Source organism: Chelonoidis abingdonii, chromosome 19, assembly GCF_003597395.2.
Source record: "Chelonoidis abingdonii isolate Lonesome George chromosome 19, CheloAbing_2.0, whole genome shotgun sequence".
NCBI lineage: Eukaryota > Metazoa > Chordata > Testudines > Testudinidae > Chelonoidis > Chelonoidis abingdonii.
In genome coordinates this window covers 34,109,098-34,132,394 of record NC_133787.1, presented here as the reverse complement: position 1 = coordinate 34,132,394, position 23,297 = coordinate 34,109,098, and the positions used below count along the sequence as shown (strand labels likewise).

The 23,297-nt window shown below is 40.6% G+C and overlaps 1 protein-coding gene across 1 annotated transcript in view; it reads right to left on the bottom strand.

The window, feature by feature from the left end:
* Positions 1-23,297, bottom strand: part of CDH13 (cadherin 13) — a 738,851-nt gene that overhangs the window by 62,350 nt on the left and 653,204 nt on the right. Inside the window, exons 9-10 of the mRNA XM_032766126.2 lie at positions 19,437-19,619; positions 18,765-19,018 (exon numbers count right to left, since the gene is read on the bottom strand). Coding sequence (XP_032622017.1) covers positions 18,765-19,018; positions 19,437-19,619 — 437 coding nt within the window. The remainder of the gene's footprint in view (positions 1-18,764; positions 19,019-19,436; positions 19,620-23,297) is intronic.

Sequence of the window (23,297 nt, the reverse complement as noted above, 5' to 3'; positions counted from 1 at the left end):
CTTGGGAGATGAAAGAGTAACTACTAAATATAAATAATCATTTAAGTGAAATTTATGGATTGGGATATATATTATATATATCCTGCTGGAAAAGTATAACAAGTGGGTTTCCGTAGGGGTCTGTTTTGGGACCGGCTCTGTTCACTATCTTCATCAACGACTTAGATGTTGGCATAGAAAGTACGCTTATTAAGTTTGCAGACGATACCAAATAGAGGATGCAACTGCTTGAGGACAAGGGCATCAACCAAATATAAATTGAATGGTCTGAGGTAAACCGCATGAAGTTTCAATAAGACAAATGCAAATGTCATACTTAGGGAGACATATCAGTTCACACATACAGAATGGAGAAGAGACGTCTACGAATGAGTTGAGAGAAAGAGATCTACGGGGTCATAGTGGCCACAACTAAATATTAGTCAACAGTTGATTATGTGCATAAAAAGCAAACACGTGATTCTGGGTTTATGCATTGAACAGTGTGTGTTGTAAGACAAGGACAAAGACAAAGTCATTCTTCTGCTCTATCTGCGTGCCACTCAGTGGAGTATTGTGTCAGTTCCGGGACGGATTCAAGAAACGATGTGGAGCAAATAATGGAAGAAGGTCCAGAAAGAGCAAAAGAGATGATAAAGGTCTTGAGAACACGACTATGCAAGAAGGCTGGAAGAATTTGGGTATTTAGTTTGGAAAAAGGATAGACTGAGACGGACATGATAGCAGTTTGGTATCTAAAAAGGTGGTGTATCAGGAGGTGAGGGAGAAAACTTGTTCACCTTGCCTCTGAAATAGTAGATACAAGAAGCAGGCTTAAAACTGCAAGCAAGGAGATTAGGCTTGACATATGAAAAAGTTCCCTAAGTGTCAGGTGGAGTAAACACTGGAATAATGCTAGGGATGTTGTGGAATCTCCATCTCTGGAGATATTTAAGAGTAGGTTAGATAAATGTCTATCAGGGATGGTCTAGACAGTATTTGGTCCTGCCGTGAGGGCAGGGGACTGGACTCGATGACCTCTCGAGGTCCCTTCCAGTCCCAGAGTCTATGAATCTATAATCCATATTTGAGATCTGTGCTATATGCTCTTCTTTCAGTAAAGGTTAGGTGAAATCAGTGCATGTTCCCCACACACACAGAGGACATTTTTTTTCTTTTGTCTCAAGCTTGTATTTTTCCTTTTATGTTATTTACCACTGCCCTTTTTGCCACAGAACTTTTCAAAATAATTATAGCCCCCCATACATTTAGGAGACAAGAAAACTGTTTTATCTTGGAGATTGGTCAGTAACTACTTGATGCACTGAAAAAAAATATCAAGTTTATACTTATTCTAGATCTTTCCCTCTACTGTCAGAGAAGCAAACAATATCGAGACAACATTTTTAAAAGCAGTTCCTGAAGATTTAGCTGAATTATTTCCTCTGACACTAAATGGAGTCTTATGGCTTAAATGAGTGCCACTTTGACAATTAACTTGACATGTTCTTCGAGAGGTTAAGAACATTAGTGAATGAAACAAATGCAAAAGAAAGTGAAGTTTAAATCCTATGAACACTTTCAGAGCATACACAGGCAGAATCACTGGTATTGTATCCTCCAGATACTCTCAAGTTTCTTGGCATTCAGAAATATTAAAGGCCTGATTTTCCTCCATCTATCTTTTCTACATTGGGTAGTCATTCATTGCTATGATAAGTGGATGTAAAATGCTACCCAATGTACAAAAGATAGTGCTGAAAATAAGACTATTAAACATGGATGAAGTCAAACTCAACTTTTTCTTGCTTTATATGGTCTGAGTGCTACATGGGAAGCAAAATAATTTACCAGAAGAAGTCTGAACTACTGTTACTCATGGGAAGAAAATTGTCTCAAATAGAAGCATAAATTATGTTGTATATAACTGCAAAAGGTGTAGAGATGATGCCCCTTACAATTTTTAAAAGAGATTGGGGAAAATGGGAAGTTATTTCAGTTTCTTAATACCAAATACACGTGTTTACATAGAGTGCACACATCTGCTGAAGTATGGAATGTGCAAAAAAGAGAATGAATTATAAAAGAGGTAGGAGAGTGAATGAAAGAAGCAAAGTCTATTAACTAAATGGTCACATCCCAAAAAAAACCCCAAAAAAGAAACAACGTCCCCCTCCCAAATCTTATAAAATTTTAATACTGAACTGAAAGAGACTGTTAGCGGCGCTGAATGCAAACTGGTGAACATTACCTAAAGTCACAGAGACCTTGGAAAGTATAAGAAAGCAGCATTCATTTAGCATTCCCATGAAGTCTATCAAAAACCGGGATCATATCCAGGACAAGAGAAAATATTCACAAAATGGACCTTTCTTAGAAAGCATGTGATGGAATCACAACCTCTGTCCCCCACACCAGCAGAAGACATTAGTTCAAGCTACAAAAGAGATCCTATGGAGGTAATCTATGCTCGGTTTGTCAATTCAAGGTGAGCAAAAATGAAGTGAAGAAGTTCTCAAGAATGAAGAGCGAGCAGCTGAGGGCTAAACATGATTAAACTTGGATAAAGCAGAAACTACAGTTATCCCTTGAAGAGGAAATATGTTTGAAGCATCAGCCACAAATGATCAGTGTTTGACAACAGACAAGGACAAACAGAGTGATTATTTCCTATGGAAGGGATATCATAACAACCAGTGAAACCTCCATTTTCTATAGAGCTACTGCAGTTTGCTCCAAGGGCTAAATAAAGCATTTCAAGCTGTTCCCAGTAACTTGGAATTCCTAAATGATTCTATTAGACTTTTCTTAAGGAGGAAACACAATTTTAGGAATGCAAGCAGTGCAACAGCAATACGAGAAAAAAAAATGTTTACTTATTTCAGTGAACCAGCATAAATACTTTGTTGTATTCACCTATTTTTTCTTGGCTTTGCAGAAAAAAGAACAAGAATCAACAACAACAAAAAAGCAACTGTAGAAAGCACAGATCTTAATGCACAAAAAGTAATAACTGAAAAGAAAAGTCTGTAAAGAAGCTGATGTTGCCAAAATTGTGATAGAACTAGTTTCCAGTGCTGACTGAACTAAGCTGTCTGAACTGACAAGGGACGCATTGCTAGAAACCAGCTATATATAAGGCAAACGGACAATAAAGCTGGAGGAGGTGGAATAGGTATGCTATTCTCTTAATTCAGAAAAAGATTCTACATAGCTCAGTTTTTCATTTATAGATTCCATGTAGATGAATGCAACACATTAAGATGTAACACTAAGAATGCATCTGTGGTATGCCCTATTTCAGCTTGGTTTGCTGTTCTAATACTGACTTTAGTGGGAGTAGCATTAAATCCCTGATTGGTGGTCTGAAAAGAACCAAAACCCCAAACACTTGAAACCTGCTCATTGTGTGAATATAAAAGTTTACATATAATATAGGGCTGGTGGAATTTCTCCCCAAGTTATATGTTTTTGTTAAATGTTGAAAGGCACAATTCCAGAACCAATGTCTATAATGGCATTTTTATGTGTTGGTACTACTCAGGCCCATGCCTGCAAAGTCCCAAATTAGAATCCAAACTTCCCCAAAGCATAAGGGGAACGTTGGTTTAGAGTTCTGTAGAAATAGATGCACCAGTTGTGAAGTTTGGATTCACCAAAGTTTAGTGCACAGGTCGGGGCAGGATGGTGGTGGGTTTGTGGGGCTGGAGAGTGAAGCATGTTAGCTTACATCTGGAGACTCTGACCTTCACTTGTGTGTGTACACATTCTTTCCCAGCAAAAGTATATGCACTTACAGGGGATGGGGTTTACATGCACAAAATCTATTTGTCCACTTGGGATATGTGCATGGAGATTCTGTCACCTACACTCTTAGCTGACGGACTATCACCTGCTGGCATAAGTGTTAGTGCTGGAAAACTGTGCATGCCAGTGCATGGTACATGGACATTAGTGCTGGGTTGATGTTCTAATAAAAAACAGGCCCCAATACTTAAATTAATATCATTTGTGTGTGTGCGTTCTCAGCCTTGATTTTCTTCTGGCACACAAATATGATAAAGTGGATTTCATGTCATCACTACACAAAAGGTGCATGCCAAGTTTTCTGATATTTGATTAATGACCTGGCTTTATCCAGAGGAGCTGGTAATTCTCAAAGTGCTTCATGAATAAGTGGAAAGACAGCAAATGAATAAGATTGTTTCCATAGAAATAGATTCACTATCATGTCAACTCTTGAAAATGTGTGCCAGCAATTAAGATTGTTTTTGGTTCTGTTTGTTCATTTATTTTAAATTGTATTATTGGAGATTTTTAGCAGCAATACTCATGCTAGCTCTCCTTTTCTATAAAATGACTTTCAGTTTCTTGAGAATGATGTATGACTGCCCAATGCACCCTTTAAAAGCACCAAAGGAATGACAAAATCTGGTGGAAAACAAAGCCATCTTGATGCACTTCAGCATTTATGTAGCCCTGAGGAATATGTTCTATCGTTGTAGAAAGCAATAACAGAAGGTAAGAGTAGGTGAGAAATTCAGTAAGACATGCTGACATGATGATATATGGTTCTAGAAAACCTCACACCAGAATTTAGTCCAAAAATTTACGAAAATGGAAAAATGTTCATTTGTATCTGATAACAAAAAGTGGGGAATACACAATGGAAGAAGCTAAATTATAGGTACTAATTTTGGGGATATTGTGCACCATATAGGCTGCACTTCTTGTGCCACAGACATCCAATGCTTGTTTTAACCAACTCTCTTCTCCTTTTTCTTATTGTGACAATAAGTAGGCAAAATCCTATCAGATATTTAGTTGACAAAGTCCATCCCAACATTCTGTACAGAAAACTGCAGTAGGTTTCTATTCTAAATACACCGCTACCTCAATATAACGCCACCTGATATAACATGACCAGACTTCAAAGAGAAATTTCAGTTCATTTGCAAATTTGACACCATCAGCTCAGGATTAAACAAAGACTGTGAATGGCTAGCCAACTACAAAAGCAGTTTCTCCTCCCTTGGTGTTCACACCTCAACTGCTAGAACAGGGCCTCATCCTCCCTGATTGAACTAACCTCATTATCTCTAGACTGATTCTTACCTGCCTTCTGGAATCCACTCATGCATCTTCGACGAAGTGGGTATTTACCTATGAAAGCTTATTAGTTTATAAGGTCCCAGGATCTTTTGTCGCGATTAATTTCACTGAAGTTATACTGCCATGTTAAATATAATGAAAAAAGAATCTCATAATAAATTTAAATTCTGTTGATTTCGCCATTGTAATGGGGCACGAAGCCTTATCATGGCGGTGGTGAGAAAATGGGCCTTTGTTAATGACATTCCACAGCTATATATCATGATAATTTATACAGGCATTTCTGACACTAAAAATGTATTTTTTGAAAAGAAAATTTAGGAAGAGGTATTTTCACAAAGCAATAATCTGTTCTTTGCAAGTGAATGTTGTAGAAGACTTTAAGCCACTGAGAATAATTTGTCCTACGTGGAGGTTGTGGAATCTCCATTATTGGAAATTTTACGAAGCAAGTTAGACAAACACAACATTGTCTAGGGGATGGTCTAGATAATATAGGTACTGCCCTGAGTGCAGGAGACTGGATAGATAACCCTCTGAGGTCGCCTTCAGTTCTATGATTCTAGATCTTCTGCAGTTACAAGTCTTGAATGTTTTTCTTGTTAGCTATCAGTACACTGCCGTTGCGAGTAATGATAGAGAAGGCTATTCTCATCATATATCCCATAAGAAATTATACAGAAGCCAACAGTTGAGTTGAAGGGGGCTCGGATGGCAATATTTGACAGCTACTGATCTTTTATTTGTCTCTCTTTAGTTTGATATACTTATAGTATGTAATATCAAAAATTCCCCTGCTCACCCCTATGGGATGGTATGTTGGTCTTCCTCAACCTCTGGGTGTCCTCTTACAGGCCTGGAGTTTTGAGGGTTCTCGCGCAGTATCCTTAAGCTGTTTCCAGCACTGCACTCTTTGGACAGAGACTCTGAGTTTGTTTCTGGAGATCTGTGTGGAGCCCTCACCAGCTAGGCGAACACCCAGAGTGCTCTACCACCACTGGGACCACTTTGGCTTCACTTCAACCTCTCGATTACCTCCTTTCAGGCCCTGGGTACTCCTCCAGCTTCTCTAATTCCTTCTTCTGATGTGGCTGTACATTGGCACTTGTATCAATTCTATCGAAGCACGTGTCTTCTGGCCTTGTCTATTACAAACGATGTCTTGGTTGATTGCCAGTACCAGTGTTCCGTGCTGGATCCTGGAAGTCCCACAGAATCTAGCCCTGTTTCTCCACAACTCTCTGTGGATATTCCCCATCTGATCTTTGGTAGTCTAGCCCCATCACGCTGTGCAGATGTTCCTGTACAACAATTGCCAGCCTGTTGTGCCAGAGTATCAGTGTTTGCTGTTCTGCCTGCATACTTACAAATCCGACCACTAATGTGTTGGGACTCTTCTGAGCCTCTCTGGGCACAGTCTGCATCTCTAGTGTGGTAGACCCCTGCTTCAATGGATCTGGTGCTCAGTGCCTGTTCCTGTGCTGCTGTGATCAGTGCCTCAGTGTTGTCTTTTAGTCCAGCCCTTTCCAGCCACTGGTAGGATTTCCCAATGTCAGCCACCTCAGCTATCTCAGCTATCAGCTATATATATGTTAACAGAACATAGCAAAATCAGGCACTCAGACGATAGGAAATGAGTGAATTAAGACTGTGTGTTCAACTTTATTTGTCACCTTTCTGCACGTGCCTTATGAAACAAGGTGAAATCCTGGGCCCAGTTGAGTCAATTGCACAACTCCCATTGACTTCTATGGAGTTAGGATTTCACATAGTCTTTAATTACAGGACCTCATATTATTTATTTCACATGAACCCTGCCTCATTCAGTGCACAGGATACATCATGCTCACTGAATGAGTGACTATTCAATTCTATATTTTTATCCTCATCATTAAATGTCCAGCCTTGTTTACTGCACATTAAACCCAGCACTGAATACAAAAGTATTAATTTCCCCATAGACTTTTCTATTCTGGTCTGAACATAGTACCTGATTGCTTCAGTAACATTAATGAATTTATGCTCTGAACACTCCTGTGAGGTGAGGGGATATTATTATCCATGTTTTATACATGAACAACTGAGGCACCAAGACATTAAGGCCAAAGCTGTCAAAAGTGCCCTCTATTTTTAGGTACGCAACTCAAGACACCTAGGGCCTGAGTTTTCAGAGTATGTAGTATTTTTCTAACACTTTATATCTTCAAAGCACAGTTACAATTGCAAGATCAACCTCAATCCTGCCATTTTCTAACCTTTGAGGGCTTGACTTTTCAACTTTAATGTTATTCTGAACATTTTCAATGCAATTTGTCTTGATTTTTTTAAAAAAAGGTATATTAAAAAATGGAAATACTATCAAGTGGAATCCTGCTGGCCACCACAGGGGTCATCTTCATGGCTGGAACCATTAGATTCACAGCACAGTCCGTTAGGTAGAGAGGAGTAAGAGGTAGCAAAAGACTTATTTTCTATGTGGTCCAGCCACTAGAGGGCGATGACACAAACTTTGCCAGTGGGTTTCAGAGCTATTTGTTAGACATCAGAGGAATGTTGAGACTCTGGAATCCTGGGTTCAGTTTCTGTTCTGGAGGGGAGTGTGTTTTATAACCCTTCTCCCACTATTCTCCCAGTTCTTACCCTGTTCTCTCCTGTTTGTTTCCTATCCAGCCCTTAAACACCTCCTGTCTGCCCCCATTTGTTCCTATCCTTCCCCTTCCTGCAGCCTAAGGATTCTCTCCAGCCTAAGAATTTTACTCCAGCCATTAATTCTCTTCAGTCTCATTTCACTAGTTTGTTCCCACCAGAGAGATTCTCTTGCCAGCTGCTTCCTCACAGTTAATTCAAAGTGTGTGATCTCTCCAGGCAGTGCCACCCAAATGCCCTTTAGCTGTAAATAATTCTCAGAACAGGAGAAACACTGATAGATATTGGACCCAATTTTCTTCTCACCCCTTGTAATAACCCCACTCTAGTTATACATGTAAAAGTGGTGTGTGAAGAGAATCAAGCATACACATTCCTTTCTAGAAGCCCCTCCAATCTCAATATCTTCACTCCTTTTCTCATTGTTACACAGGGAGAGAATTCTATATTTATCTCACCACTTAATAAATGAAAGACACATGTCAGTTTGTTTAGATTACCAAGGAGCAATGTACATGAATCTTTCATTCAAAGTTTCTCCTCTCTGAGTATTACAACTACACCACAATACACACCAATATACTTACACTGCTACTACAACCACATACAAAAAAGGGTTTTCAGTGAAAATGCTGTTCCGCAGGATGGTCTGTAACCATTTCCCTCTATAGCATGAAGGAATGGGCAGGACTGTTTCTTTCAGAATGAGGTGATTCAATGCTCTTCTATTCCCCGGTCTCTGGATTCCACTGCTACAATTAGCTTCTCTGGAGGCAATGCTTTGTGTTTCAAAGGATTTGGCAGGACAGAGAGGATAGGAATGACTTGTACCTCAGGTCAAGTTCACATGATTTCCCTCTCCATCTCTATTATTTTTAAAGCAGTTTGTACTCCCCGATATACATCATCTTCAGATTTAGAGATATGCTCCAAATTCCCTGGGGCATGGATTTTGGACAGGCCATAAATACAGCTGCAGAGCTAACTCAAGATGCTCTTGGGTGTAACTTAAAATGAAAAACCCTGGTGCTGCATACTGAGAATATGGCTCAGCCGTTAATTTTTAAAAAGAAGATCTATTTTTCTATCTGTATAAGGAAAACAATCACCTGATATTAGGGGTCCAAAGACAACCCTTACTGACTCTGGAAGACATATTTAACAAGGCCTGCATGTATTACTTCATAAGCATGAACTCTTTGAGACTTGCTGTCCCTCTCTCATTACATAGTACTTCCTTAAAATGATTGCAGTGCAACCTAAAGAAAGTTTATTGACCCGTGCCTACAATAAAAGTGTGTCTTAAAAAAGACTCGGTATGCATCGGAGTATGCAAAATTAATCCCTTAACAGTTGGCGAGGAATGTTGTGTGAAATCTCATCATTCTTGGACAGAGGGTGCTCAGATTTGCTTGAAAAAATCCAACTTGCGGCAGAGAATGAAATACATTTCTTGAATTAGTTTAATGATGCATGGCTTCTAATTTCACTACATATAAAGCTAGTAACTGGCAGCACAAATGGGAATAACAGACGCAAACCATTTCTTACTTTATTCCACTGAAATCTGCTTAGTTTTTCCAATGTTTGGAAGTCAGGATGAACTCACTGAGCTTGCAAATTTCCCATTTAATGTCGTCTCAACACTACCTTATAGGCCTTTAGGAAACCGCTCCATCTTTTTAAAGATGAAACATGGCAGTTTTCATTTACACCAGCAGAAATCTGGAGAATTTTTCTCCACTGACTTCAGTGGACTGCACTAAGCATTGACTCTAGGGGTATGTCCAGACTACCCGCCGGATTGGCGGGTAGCGATCGATCTATTGGGGATCGATATATTGTGTCTCATCTAGACACGATATATCAATCCCTGAACGTGCTCCCGTTGACTTCGGCACTCCACCAGGGTGAGAGGCAGAAACAGAGTCGACGGGCGAGCCACGGCCATCGATCCTGCGCCATGAGGACAGGAGGTAAGTCGAAATAAGATACGTCAACTTCAGCTATTCTCATTGCTGAAGTTGCGTATCTTACATCAAACCCCACCTTCCAGTGTAGACCAGGCCTAGGTTTCTGAAGGTGGAACAGAGCAAAATCTGGCTCACTTGTAAAAGTAACCACCAATGGACTTAGTAGACACCTTGCTGCCTGGTTGCACTTTGAGCCAAGATATAAAAAATAAGTATAATTCTTTAACTCGTGCCCTGAGAGACTCTGGGCTTGTCAACCTCTTACAACACTGCAGCAGTACACCTTTGAGTGACATTATACCAACATAAGTTTGTAGTGTAGATCAGAGCTCAGCATTACTACTTCCACAGTCTGTTGTTCAGGCAAGCAGCCCCATTAGAACGTGTCAGTGTTTTGCATTAAAGGCTCAAGTCCAATATAAGAAGTAAAACAAAGTCTGTTTTACATTTCAACATAGACAGATGTTATTTGGAAAACATGCTAAAAAGAGCAAGAACTGATTATGATCTCAATTCCACTAGTTTAAACAAGGAGCCATACCACCAAAGCCACTGGAGATATTTTGGTTTCATATTCATGTATTTCCGCTGACTTCAAATGCATTGTAAATGAGATCAGAATCAGACCTTACGATTATTAATGTGTCATATTTACTGTAAAATAATCACATTAGCTTTCAGCGTAATGCAGTTGAGACCTCATCAGTATTATTATTATTTATGAATTCATTTGTATTATTGTACTGAGGAGCCCAAGTTATGAATCAGGACTGCACAGCGCTAGGTGCTGTACAAACCACGACAGTGGCCTTCAGCTGTCTATTCAGACATCCTTGATATTATATGGCATCAACTGGGATTGACTACAGATGAGTTGCCAAAATTATTGCATATAATTTTGATAAAGTTTCCATTCCTATGAGCCTCATTCTAGCATGGGCTCTATTTCTAAGCCCTCTGGCTTCAAATACATCTTGTCAGATATGAATGAAGGCCATTTTAATTTTGTTATTTAATTAATTATACATGCTGTATTCCATAAACTATTTTTTTTCCTGGAGATGTTTCCACAGCAACCAGTCACATCATTTACCAAGAATGAAAGTTGCAATAATATACTTACATAAATAATTAAAAATCCTAGAGCAGAGTAGGTAATAAAAATATATTGCCATGATAAAACATGAAACCAGAGAGCATTGCTTTAATTAAAAATTATAAGTACACTGCAGTAAACAACTTATTTGCACTTAGTTTTAAGTCTAACTACTGTGTATCCTGTACTTGTTGAATCCAAAGAGCAAAGAAATGACAAAACTGATCTCTCCATGCAGACAAATTATTAAGGCCGGTAACTATGTTTAATTAAGATCTATTGTTAATAATGGATTTCAGAAAGCAAGGCTCTTCTTTTAATTTCCCCAGGTAGAAAATGTTATTAAATCTGGCCTTTAACTTCTCATTGACACATACCCTTGAAACTTCTGATTAAAATTTCAGAGGTGGGAAAGAGGCACCCAAAATTAAACTCTTAAATCGGGCACAAAAATAACAGTGATCCCTGATTAAGAACTCAAATTTGAGAAACTTCATTATCAGTCTATTAAAAAGTTGTTGGATTATAATTAATAAGGGGGCTTCTGGATATATTATTATTTATTATTATTGTAATAAAAAGTTGGGAGCTGTAGAAGGAACTGAATACTTCAGAAAAAAATATAGGTTAATATAGATTAATCCGTCTTAAAATCGCAATTGTACATTAACTGGTTCCATTGCTTTCTCCCTGTGAACACAGAGGGACAAAATTTTGTTCTCAGTTACATTAGTGTAAGTTGGGAGAAACTCTTTTAGTTTTGTCTACAGGCAAAAGCTTGATTCAAATTCCACTGTACTCAAGGAGAGCCTTTCCTTTGACTACAGATCAGGACATGTTTGTCCAAGGCCTGGCTTGAAAGTAAAATTACTTTAGATTTAAACAGATGTAACTAAGGGCACAATTGGACTTGGCTCTTGCAGCATATGGTTGTGCATTTTAGTTCCCAGTATGATCTTTATAACTCTAACAACATCCCTTGAATGTTAATGCAGGTGCACTGCTAACCATATGCAGAACGATATCTAGACCTACAGGTTCATGGGGTTTGATTCGTGCAAATACTTGGAGTCTTTGCATACTTCAAGCTGAAGAACTAGAAGGAAAATTGTCTCAAAAATACAGGTGCCTATAGGAATCTTTGTAAGGCAAGCTATGTTTTCCACAGACAAGTCATTGAAATCGGATTCAGATATTTTGTGCTCAAAGACCAGATTCAGTTTGATTTGGAACCATGGTACAGAAATGTTTCTCTATGTTATATTCATGGTTTTTAAAGTGTAGTTGTTACACTGAACTCAGTAGAATAACCTATGTTAGTGGCAAAGAATCCTGTGGCACCTTATAGACTAACAGAAGTATTGGAGCATGAGCTTTCGTGGGTGAACACCCACTTCATCGGATGCACAGGTATTAGTGCTACGTAAGTGGTAATTACTAATAGCTACCAGCAGCTCCTAGTTGTAGGTACAGCAAATTGAAAATACCTTTTTGGCACTGAATGGTCTTATACATTAGCTGTATAAGGTGGGTGAGGTGAACAAGACCCCTCAAACCTTTATCTGTACAGACATACATTTTGCAACTGACATATGTATTTTGTTGGGAATAATGGATGCATAGATCAGGGACATGGGCACAGACACATGGATCAAGGATGTGGGCATGCACACACAAACCATGACTTGCACTTGTCCATTAAGGCTTAGTGAATGTGCACTTTGTATTATGCCTGCTTGAACATTTGATCTTACTCTACCAGTCCATCCACTGGTGAGAACTACAGGGCATTTTCCACAATACATGCAATTTTACCCTAGCTAAATTGAAAATGCTTTTCCCTTTCATATAAATGTCTAACCCTTTATTGACTCTTCATAAGCTATTTGCTTCAATAATACCCAGCAGCAGTGAGTTCCACTGCTTCATTACACTGCATTGCATGAACAATCCTTCCTTTTCTCTATTATTTATTTTGTTCAGTGTTTTCTATGTCTTGTATCAAAAAGTAGATATATACAGCCTGATTAGCCTGAGTTACACACTATTTTCCATACTTCTATTATATTCCCATTTGTTTTTCTCCTTATAAAATTAATAGTCCTCGTCTTGTAAAATACTTCCTCGTATATGGTCACTATCCACTCTCAGACCTCTACACCTCATTGTTTTGCTTTTTCTGGATGTTTGGCATGAGAGAAGAAAACCTCTCTTTTAGGTAAAAGAAAATTCCAATTTTTGGCAGTGCAGATATTGTCCACATTAGGTTGTGAGCTCTGGGAACTTTTCATTTAGCTTATGAGCTATTATTACTCAGAATTTCAGGAGTCCTTTGCAGCAAGTTGTGACTAGTGGTAGATTGCAAAAGGATATATGCTGTCTGGCTGGCTACATACACTATTTGAAAAGCAAACTAGAGTTCCCAGCGATCCACTAATACCACCTATAATTTGCATTCCCAACATAATCATTAAAAAAAATTGGCAAAATCAGCAAGTCTGGTTGAGAAGTACAGATAGCAGATTCAGGATTATAAGAAAAAACTACTGCATGATTTTCTTAACCCATTTCACGTATACTCCCTATTCTCTTGGGGCTGCTTTCTTAGCAGAACAAGATCAAACATTGCAAATAATTAATGAGCCTTTTCTTATCAAATAGCTCCCATGAAAATACTTAAAACTATCAATAAATTTAGGCCTGTATATGCTAAACTCAATACCAACACCAAAAGGAATACAGGACTTTTTTTCTATATGAGTCAGGCTTTGAATAATGCACCTGAGGGGCATATTGCTGTATCTGACATGATAGAAATTCCACAGCTCTTTTCCATCCATCAAAAGAAAGTTATGACAATAGTGAATGAAATAAGAATTCCCCGGAGCAAAGACTAAAATGAAATGAATGGCTAAAAATGCATTCAATAAATAAATACATTTAAAAAACAGGGGAAATGTCATCAGTTAAGATCCATCCTTCAGATAAACTGATTTTTAAATGACAAAGTTTGCAGGTACTCTTGATACAGAAAAACAAAATATTCACAGCCTATTAACTAGATGTTTTTGAGATGATGCAGGGAATTGAAATCTTTAATTATATGCAGTATCTTTTCCCCCTACATTAAATGTTGAGTACTCTTACCTGTTTAAATTCATCTTCACATCGTTTTAATCCCTTTCCTAGTCCAGTCCTTCACAACACTATGCTGATACATGCTTATATACATTGAATTTCATTAGTGATCCATAGACTAATCATCTGTAAGAAGTGCCCTGTCACTTCTAAACAATGCTTATGATGATGGACAAATCCACACATCTGAGATGGATTGGCATTCTGGTCTCTACAGGTAGAGCCTTAGTGCCTGCCCTGCAATCACTGGGCACTCAAAGTTTCAATTGACTTTGCCTGGAGTGTAGGGTAAACAAGGAACACAGGAGCAGGCCAACACCACTTCAGCTACAAAGCTTATCCATGGCCTTGTTGCTTCCTCTCATGGAAAAAAGGGAAATACAGAAGGGTAAAAAATGACTTCTAAATCTCCATGAAGTTTATCAAAGTCAAAACATCATTCTTCCTTCAAGAAAATGGTGTTTGCAACCTCATGCAGTAAGGACTCAGGAGAAGTCCAGACCCCACCTGGAATATTGTGTGCAGTTCTGGTGTCCCATGTTTAAGAAGGATGAATTCAAACTGGAACAGGTTCAGAGACGGGCTACTAGGATGATCCGAGGAATGGAAAATCTGCCTTATGAAGGAGACTCAAAGAGCTTGGCTTGTTTAGCCTGGCCAAAAGAAGGCTCCGGGGGATATGCTTGCTCTATATAAAATATCAGGGGATTACGTTAGGGAGGGAGAGGAATTATTTAAGTTTAGTACTAATGTAGACAGGAGGACGAATGGGTACAAACTGGATATTAGGAAGATTAAGACTTGAAATTAGACGAAGGTTCTAACCTTAGGGAGTGAAGTTCTGGAACAGCCTTCCGAGGGAAGTAGTGGGGGCAAAAGACTTATCTGGCTTTAAGATTAAGCTTGATAAGTATATGGAGGGATGTTATGATGGGATAGTTTAATTTGGCAATTGATCTTGGATTATTGGCAGATAGTCTGCTCAATGGTCTGTGAGGATGGGATGGAACTGGGTTACTGCAGAGAATTCTTTCTTGGGTGCTAGCTGGTGAGTCTTGCCCACATGCTCAGGGTTTAGCTGATCGCCATATTTGGGTCGGAAGGAATTTCCTCCAGGCGGATTGGCAGAGAGCCCTGGAGGTTTTTCGCCTTCCTCTGTAGCGTGGGCATGGGTCGCTTGCTGGTGGTTCTCTGCAGCTTGAGGTCTTCAAATCACAATTTTGAGGATTTCAATAACTCAGTCATGGTTAAGGGGTTGTTATAAATGTGTATGGGTAGGGTTTTGTGGCCTGCCTTGTGCAGGAGGTCAGACTAGATGATCATATTGGTCCCTTCTGACCTATGAGTCTATGAGTCTGTGAGTCTAAGGGGTCACAGACTGCACTGTCCAAGAAAATCCATAGGGAAATCAGAGCACAATGTTTCTTAATCCCTCTTACATTATTCTATGGCACCTTTCTACCATTCATCTTCAATTCCCTGCAACAAGGCTCCATTTCTAACTGGAAACTCTCCTGGGAAGCATATTACAAAAAGTGGCTGCTCACTGACTTTTCTCCTCACATGCCCCCTCTCAATCTTAACTGACCAACAAGGCAGCTGATCTGTAGAGGGACTCCCAGGCTACAGCCTCTGGTCCTCCCTTCTGCATTCTACGTCCTCACTCCATTCAGTTTTGCTTCCCTCGTCCAGCTCAAGTGTCTAAGCATCTAATTGAAACTCCTGCTCTGATACACAGGAAGGTAGAGTTAACATCATTTCAAAGAAAATGCGATTTTGAGACTAACATCATTTTATGACTTGCGTGTTCTTTCTAAATTTTCATCCGGTTCACCAGAGACTCCAGGAACCATTTTTAACGGTAAAAATAATCTGCTTTTTAGAACTGAAAAATTATTTTCCTCTTTCTACAGGAGCCTTCCCAGAACACTGGTAGATCATCATCATAAGCTGCCTAATATAGCCTGTGGTCTCAAGAGACTCACACCAGGAACATAGCAATCATATGCCATAAAATAGCTTTAAAATTGATTCTCCATTTTTAAATATGAAAAGATGGCAGCACTTAATTGCCAACTCTGTTCCTCAGAGACAGGGTATATGTATGAATTATATTTCTGTAGTACAGAAGACATCATGTGGCTGGTGAGCGGAAGACAGCCAACGGAGCTAGCCAGATGCTGAATATCTCTGGGGTTTTCTGCCTTCCTGCTATTGATTAACTTTGTCGGGCAAAAAATTAGCACTTTTCTGTGCTAGGATCTTGTCATTCAAGTTAGCAGGACTCTGGGTTACTTTATTGGTTTGCTGGGTGGTATGGTGTGGATGTGGTGTGTCTCAGTTGCTGACTGTCTGGACTAGATCACCCCACAGTTAGATGGGTTAATACCTGAATTCAAGTGGGGCTCTTTGAAGAGAGGACAGTGCAATTTTTATTTACTAGACCAGCAGTTAGAGGTGGCTGAGTGAGCGAGGGTGAGTCACTCATTCCAGAATGCTGTGCTGGCAACAAGAGAGGAGCAGATCCCAATGGCTGAGGAAGAGAAGTCACCTGACCCTCCCCCAAGGCTCGGGGGCTCCTGGCCACCACCCCCAAGAGGAGAAGACATAAGGTAGTGGTAGTCAGGGACTCCCTTCTGAGGGGGATGGAAGCATCCATCTGTTAACGTGACACAGGAGGCATACTGCCTGCCTGGAACCTGCACCTGAGATGTTACAGAAAGCTTGCCAAGGCTCATCCGTCCTTCTGATGCTACTCATCCACTTGGGCACTAATGATACTGCCAGGTCTGACCCATAGCACATGATCACTAACTACAGGGCTCTGGGAGCAAGAGTGAAGAAGGTGGGGGTGAAGACAAGATTCTCTTCCATTCTCTCAGTTGAGGATAAGGGCCTAGGCAGAGACACATGCACCCTGGAGAGGAGTGCAAAGCTGTACAGATGGTGTTGACAGGACATCTTTGGCTTTGACAAAGAAAAGTGTAGATCCACTACTTAGGGGGAAGAAGAGCTAATAACAAGTAAAGGCTTTGGTGCCTAACGCCTATTGTACTTCAGTCTTCATTAAAAAAAGTTAATTGTGACCAGATGCTCAATATGATTATTAACAAGAGAGAAGGAATGCAAGCCAAAATAGGGAAATAGCAGGTTAAAGAGTATTTAGATAAGTCAGATGTATTCAAGTTGGCAGGGCCTGATGAAATTCACACTAGGATGCATTAAGGAACTAATTGAAGCATTCTTGCAACCATTAGGAACTATCTTCAGGAAGCCATGGAGAACAGGTGAAGTCCCAGAGGACTGGAGAAGAGCAAAGAAAGTACCCATCTTTAAAAAAGGGAACAAAGAGGACCTGAGGAATTATAGATTAGTGTTGATTGGTTCACTGTCAAACTGGCAGCAAATCTTATGGGTTCCCTTGTGTGTCTGCCCTGGGTCTGGTACTATTTAATATTTTAATTAATGACTTGGATAACTGAGTGGAGAGTGTACTTACAAAATGTATGGATGACACCAAGCCTGGAGGAGTTGCAAGCACTTTGGATGATAGGGTAAGAATGCAAATGGACCTTGGTAAACTGGACAATTGGTATGAATGAAATTCAATCAATACAAATGCAAAGTACTGCATTTAGGAAGGAAAAATCAAATGCACAACTACAAAATGGGGATCTCGGGGGGCTATAGAGAATCACAAATTGAATATGAATCAACAATGTGATGCAGTTGCAAAAAAGGTTAATATAATTCTGGGATGTATTAACAAGAGTGTTGTATGTAAGACATGGGAGGTAGTTGTCCCATTCTACTCAGCACTGCTTAGGTCTCACATGGAGTACTCTGTCCAATTCTGGGCACCACACTTTAGGCAAGATGTGGACAAATGGGAGAGTCCAGAGGAAAGCAACAAAACTGATGAAAAGTTTAGAAAACCTAACCTATTAGAAAAGTTAAAGGCTGTTATAAAGAGGATGGTGACCAGTTGTTCTCCATGTCCACCAAAGGTAGGACAAGAAGTCATGATCTTAATCTGCAGCAAGGGAGATTTAGATTGGATATTGAGAAAAACTTTCTAACTTTAAATATAGTTAAGTCCTGGGATAGGCTTCCTGGCAGGTTGTGAGATTCCTATCATTGAAAATTTTCAAGAACAGTTTAGGCAAACACCCGTTGGGGTAGTTTAGGTTTATTTGGTCTTGTGTCAGTGTGGAAGGCTAGGCTAGATGACCTCTCAAGATCCCTTCCAGCCCCCCATTTCTGTGAGTCTATGATCCTTGCATTTCTCTTAGTTGGCCTTTATCCAGAAGTAAGTTTATTATTAGATGCCACTGCTTAGTTGAGGAGCATTTATTATCCCTGTAGCCCTTGAATCTCGGTGGATAATAATTACTTCACTAAAGACGTTAGAAACAAATATAAGCCTGGTTCCTCCATCTAAAATACAGAGAAATTATTCTCATAAATTAGTTTAAAATTAAAAAAAAAACACCACCACCAGTTTTCTTGTGATCTCCTGGGCAGGAGTCGGGAGCGGGGGAAGAACTCTGTACCATAATTATTTCACTCTACTGCTTGTGGCGCTGGATTGTTCTATTGCAGTAACTTACAACTTGGAAAACTATTGTCACCTGCCTAATGTAGTTCGTTGACTTTCTGATAATGAAGGTCTTCATTATGAAAAAAGAAATCCTCACTCCTTATTATCCAGATCCCAAATGAATTTAATTTAATGAGGTACTAACAGCCAAGCTCTGCAGGCACAACAGACATTTGTATTCACTTTTTGGTAGACTTAGAGTAAAGAATATTTCACTCACCTAATAGTCTGGTGTTGCAAGGTATCTGGATCTGTGGCGCTTACTGTTAACACAACACTGCCTATGGGGATGTTTTCTTGTTTGGTCACTGTCATTGGGTCTGGGTGGAAAACAGGGCCTTCGTTTACATCCAGAACAGTGATCTGAACTGTTGCTGTAGAACTGGGGCCGTAGGCTATGTCTGGAACCAGTGGGTCTTCATTTTCTACTTTGATCAGCAGTGTGTGGAATGCTGAGATCTCGTAGTCTAAAGGCTGTAAGATACATCAAGAAATCAGAGTACCAGATGCAAAGAGCACATTTAACACTCACTCAAGCTTGTAAGTGACAGAATTAACCACAAAGTGACAGAGTCTCCATCACCATCATTGGCTACATCCTGCTGGCCAGTCCGAGTTCAGCACCAGACAAGCTGCCTCTGTCTCATTTTCTGTGTATATAGAGCCACATGACAAACCACATCACGTACTCTAACATAGTAGCAGAGCTACTAGCTTCCAGTAAGTAGGATCCATCATGGTTATTGTAACACAAAAGGAGGGACATGTATTGCCTAAACGGAATTGCTAGCCAACAACATACTTTTGACTAGCCAATTCCAGTAGTTGGTCCTTTCGGTGTGTAATGCACCTCACAGTAATAATAAATTACACAAAAGCAAATTGTTCTTACCTTGACAACAGAGAGCATTCCCTCATTCGTCTTTGGATTGGTATGGATTTCAAAACTCTGTCCTGGGTTTCCGTTGATAATGGTATACACAGCTCTCCAAGCTCCTGTTGCTGGATCATCGCGGTCTTCAACAGATAAATTCACTATCACTCCTGTGACTCCTTCCTTTACTGTGGCTTGGAACTAAAACAGTAATTGTTATTAATATTAGTAACAATAATAACAGTTACTATTTTCTAGTAATGACCACACACATTTTTTTGTTCAAGCCAGCATTAATTATTTACATCAGGAGAAAGATGTAATACTTGAGTGAAACTGAATTCATAGGCCATAAATAATACGTTCCCAGAGCATGAAGAGTAAGGTACTGCATTACTACTGCACTACCTCTGTTCTTGATTGTAGATAAGTAACAATGTGATAGAAAACATCCTTTGAAAGCACTTGACTGAGAAGAAAAAAGAAATCATCTAGTAACTTCAGTTAATGCCCTAGAGATAACACACAGAAATGCAGAAGTGCACAACTACTGGAAAAAGAAATATTCAGAACTGAGAAAGCAAAAGGGTGGATGCAATACGATTCATTCTTCTTTTAAGATTCTTGCCTTTTGATTTTTTACTAAGTCCCCTTCTTTTAACTGCTCATTACAGTGTCATAAATAAATAAAATATTTGACTTGTGTCCCTGTCCTGCTTTTTCCCCAATGAGTTTCTCTGGCATAGAATAATTGCAGTTCATTTTACTATGTAGTTCCCATAACTATCATGCATGACATTCTCTTTTCAGAGGGAAGAACTATCATTATGGGAATTTTGCAGCTATTTTACAGGTCAATTAACCAAATCTTACCTGGGTAATCTACAACTTGATTATGGTCCAGTCAAACTGTATATGAACGCTATTCTCACTTAGCAGGAGTATATTAGGTAAACATTGCAAATGCACATGAATTTCAGATACAACAACATTCCTCACTTCTAAAGCACTGGCAGCTGAAGCACTTTATGTTAATTCATGTAATGAATACATCTCTCCATGATCTTGTGGTGGGGAAGAATTTTGATATATCCATTCTATGGATGGATAAACTGAGGCTCAGAGAGACTTAAGGCCCAATCTTGAGAAGTACAGATCACCTGCAGCTCAATTTTAGATCATTAGGAGCCGGGAGATCTCAGCATCTCTCAGGATTAGCCCCTCAATGTCCCCATCCTGCAAACTTCACTAATGTAAGTAGCCCCCATTCCCCTAACTGCTTTGCCTGTGGCTGCTTTGCCAGTGGCAATACTGTTTTTTATTCCCAGGGACAAAATTCATCCATTATGCAGCTCTAGCAGTGTCAATACTTCTGCCCAAGGAGTAGGGATGGGGAGTCCTTTGGTCTATCTTATCAACCTCATTCCCCCAATAATAATTAAACATTTTGACAGGTTACAGGCAGTGGTGAGCCTGAGCTGGTTCACACCAGTTCGCGTGAACTAGTTGTTAATTTTAAAAGCCGGTTTAGAACTTGTTGTTAAAGGGGTGGACAATTGGGAGAGGGAGGTTTTTCTGTCGTTACACCTGCCCGAGGGCCACATCCAGCCCGCCTGAGCTCCTGGCTGGGAAGGCTCCCCCTGCCCCTCCCCCACCTTCCCCCTTCTCACAGAGCCTCAGTGTGCCATGCTGCTGGCGCCTGCACTCTGAACCGCTCCTGGGCAGCTCTGCAGCTCCTGCCGCTTTGAATGCTAAGGGAGTAAGGCTGCGAGCTCCAGCGGGCTGCGCGGCATCCATACATGCTGCCCTGAGCAGCATGGTAAGGGGGCTGGGCGGGGACTGGGAGGAGGGGTTGGATAACTGGCAGGGAATGGCTGGAGGGGGCGAGGGCGGCCAGACAGCAAGTATGAAAAATCAGGACAGAGTGTGGGGGGGGTAATAGGTTCCCAGAATAACAGGACTGTCTCTATAAAATCGGGACATCTGGTCACCCTAGAGGGGGCAAAGGTTCTGGGGTAGGTAGTCAGGGGACAGGGAACGGGGTGGTTGGGTAGGGGGTAGGGTCCTGGGAGTCAGTTAGGGTGGGGAGTCTCGGGAGGGGGTGGTCAGGGGACAAGGAGCAGGGGGGTTGATGAGTTGCGGGTTCTGAGGGGGGCAGTCGGGGGCAGGACCTGGGTGGGGGTTGGATGGGGAGAAAAGGGGGGGTTGTACTCACCAGGTAGTTCACTACTGGGTTTTCGGTGGCGGGTCCTTCACTTGTTCCGGGTCTTCGGTGGCACTGAAGGGCCCGCCACCGACGTGACACTGAAGACCCGGTAGGGAACCGGTTCTTAAGACTTTGGCAGCTCATCACTGGTTACAGGGATTTCCAAATATTATCCAAGATAGAAGATCTAAACTATAATCTTATTACAATATAGACTTTGCAATCTGGTTACTTGTAGGTACGATTTGATCCCCAATACTAAAATATAGGGGAGGCAACTATGTCTTTTTCTGTCTTCAGTGTCCTCTTTTTCATTTCTTCCAACAGACTTGACTTAGATTCTCAAGCCCTTTTTGAATTTATCTGGAGAATCTGAGTGCATGCATTAAAATTCATTTATTTCAAGCTCTTCAGCTTCAGACTTGATTTTCTAAGAAGGGCAACATTATTGACTGTCTGTTTCTATTGTCTTCAATACAGTTGGCAAGAAATTTAAAGCTTCTTTTGATTTTTGGAGTTAATACATAGCTTGTTATTGAGCTTTGGTACGGGCAGGTCATTACAGCTTAATTAACCTGAAATTATACTTTAACAATATGTTAACTTGACTTCAAATGGGTCAAAAGAAAATACAATATTTTAAGAACCTCAGATATAATGGAGCAATGGTTACCAAGAAGGTGCTCCACTCCACATAGAAAAGTGCTATAACTTATAAAGCACACTTGTTTGGGTCTCATGTTTTGAAAGAATCTACCATTTCTTGTAGCATTTAGGGTCTGAATCTCAGAGGTGCTAAGCACCTGTAACTTCTGTTGAAATCAGCTTTCCAAGTTCAGTCCCATTATTGATTTGTTGAATTAGCAAATTCAGTAGTGATCCCTCTCCAGTCTGTTAACTGTTTAAGTTCTGCGCCCTGGAAGGTTTATCGGATGTTGACCCAGGAACAATGAGAAACATACACTACAGTATGGTTAAATGTGGAGGCCTGAACTTTATTCAAAACTATTAACGAACTGGATAGCCAAAACCTCACACTACCCAGTGTGGTTGTTCCAATACAGACCTCAACTGGCACACCAATGGCTCCAGGGGCAGCAAACGTGAGGGTGAGTGTGAAGGCCATGCCCCCTCTATACCCTCAGGCCTGCCCAGGGACCCTGACTGGAAGCAAAAGTCCTGCCCAGCCTCCCTCCTCCAGACCAGAGATAAGATGAAGCCAGCAATAGGCTGTGCAAGACATGGAGGCGTACCCTCTCACCATGCATTGTTGTACTCAGGATCAGTGCCCAGGCAGTCCACTGGGTCACAGGGACCTAAAACCAGACCATTTTCTAACCTAACACCACACTGCCTCATGATTTCTTAGAGGTGGGTCTCAACTGGCACTGGTGGCCCGTGTAGACTATAAACCTCAGGGTGGGTGTCAACACTATGGGCCCATTACACACTCAGGCCTACCAGGGCACTCTGCCTGAAAACCAGCATCCCAGCCCACTTCCCTCCTTCATGCTGGAGATAGCAGAGATAAGATGAGGGTGCTCTACGGTGTGCAAGATATTGGTGCAGACCCCTTCACCATGGATGGCAGTGCTCATGGCCACTGTACAGGGAGGCCAAAAATAGCTATTTGCCTAGGCAGCAAACAGCAGCCACCTTCCTTCCCCTCCAGT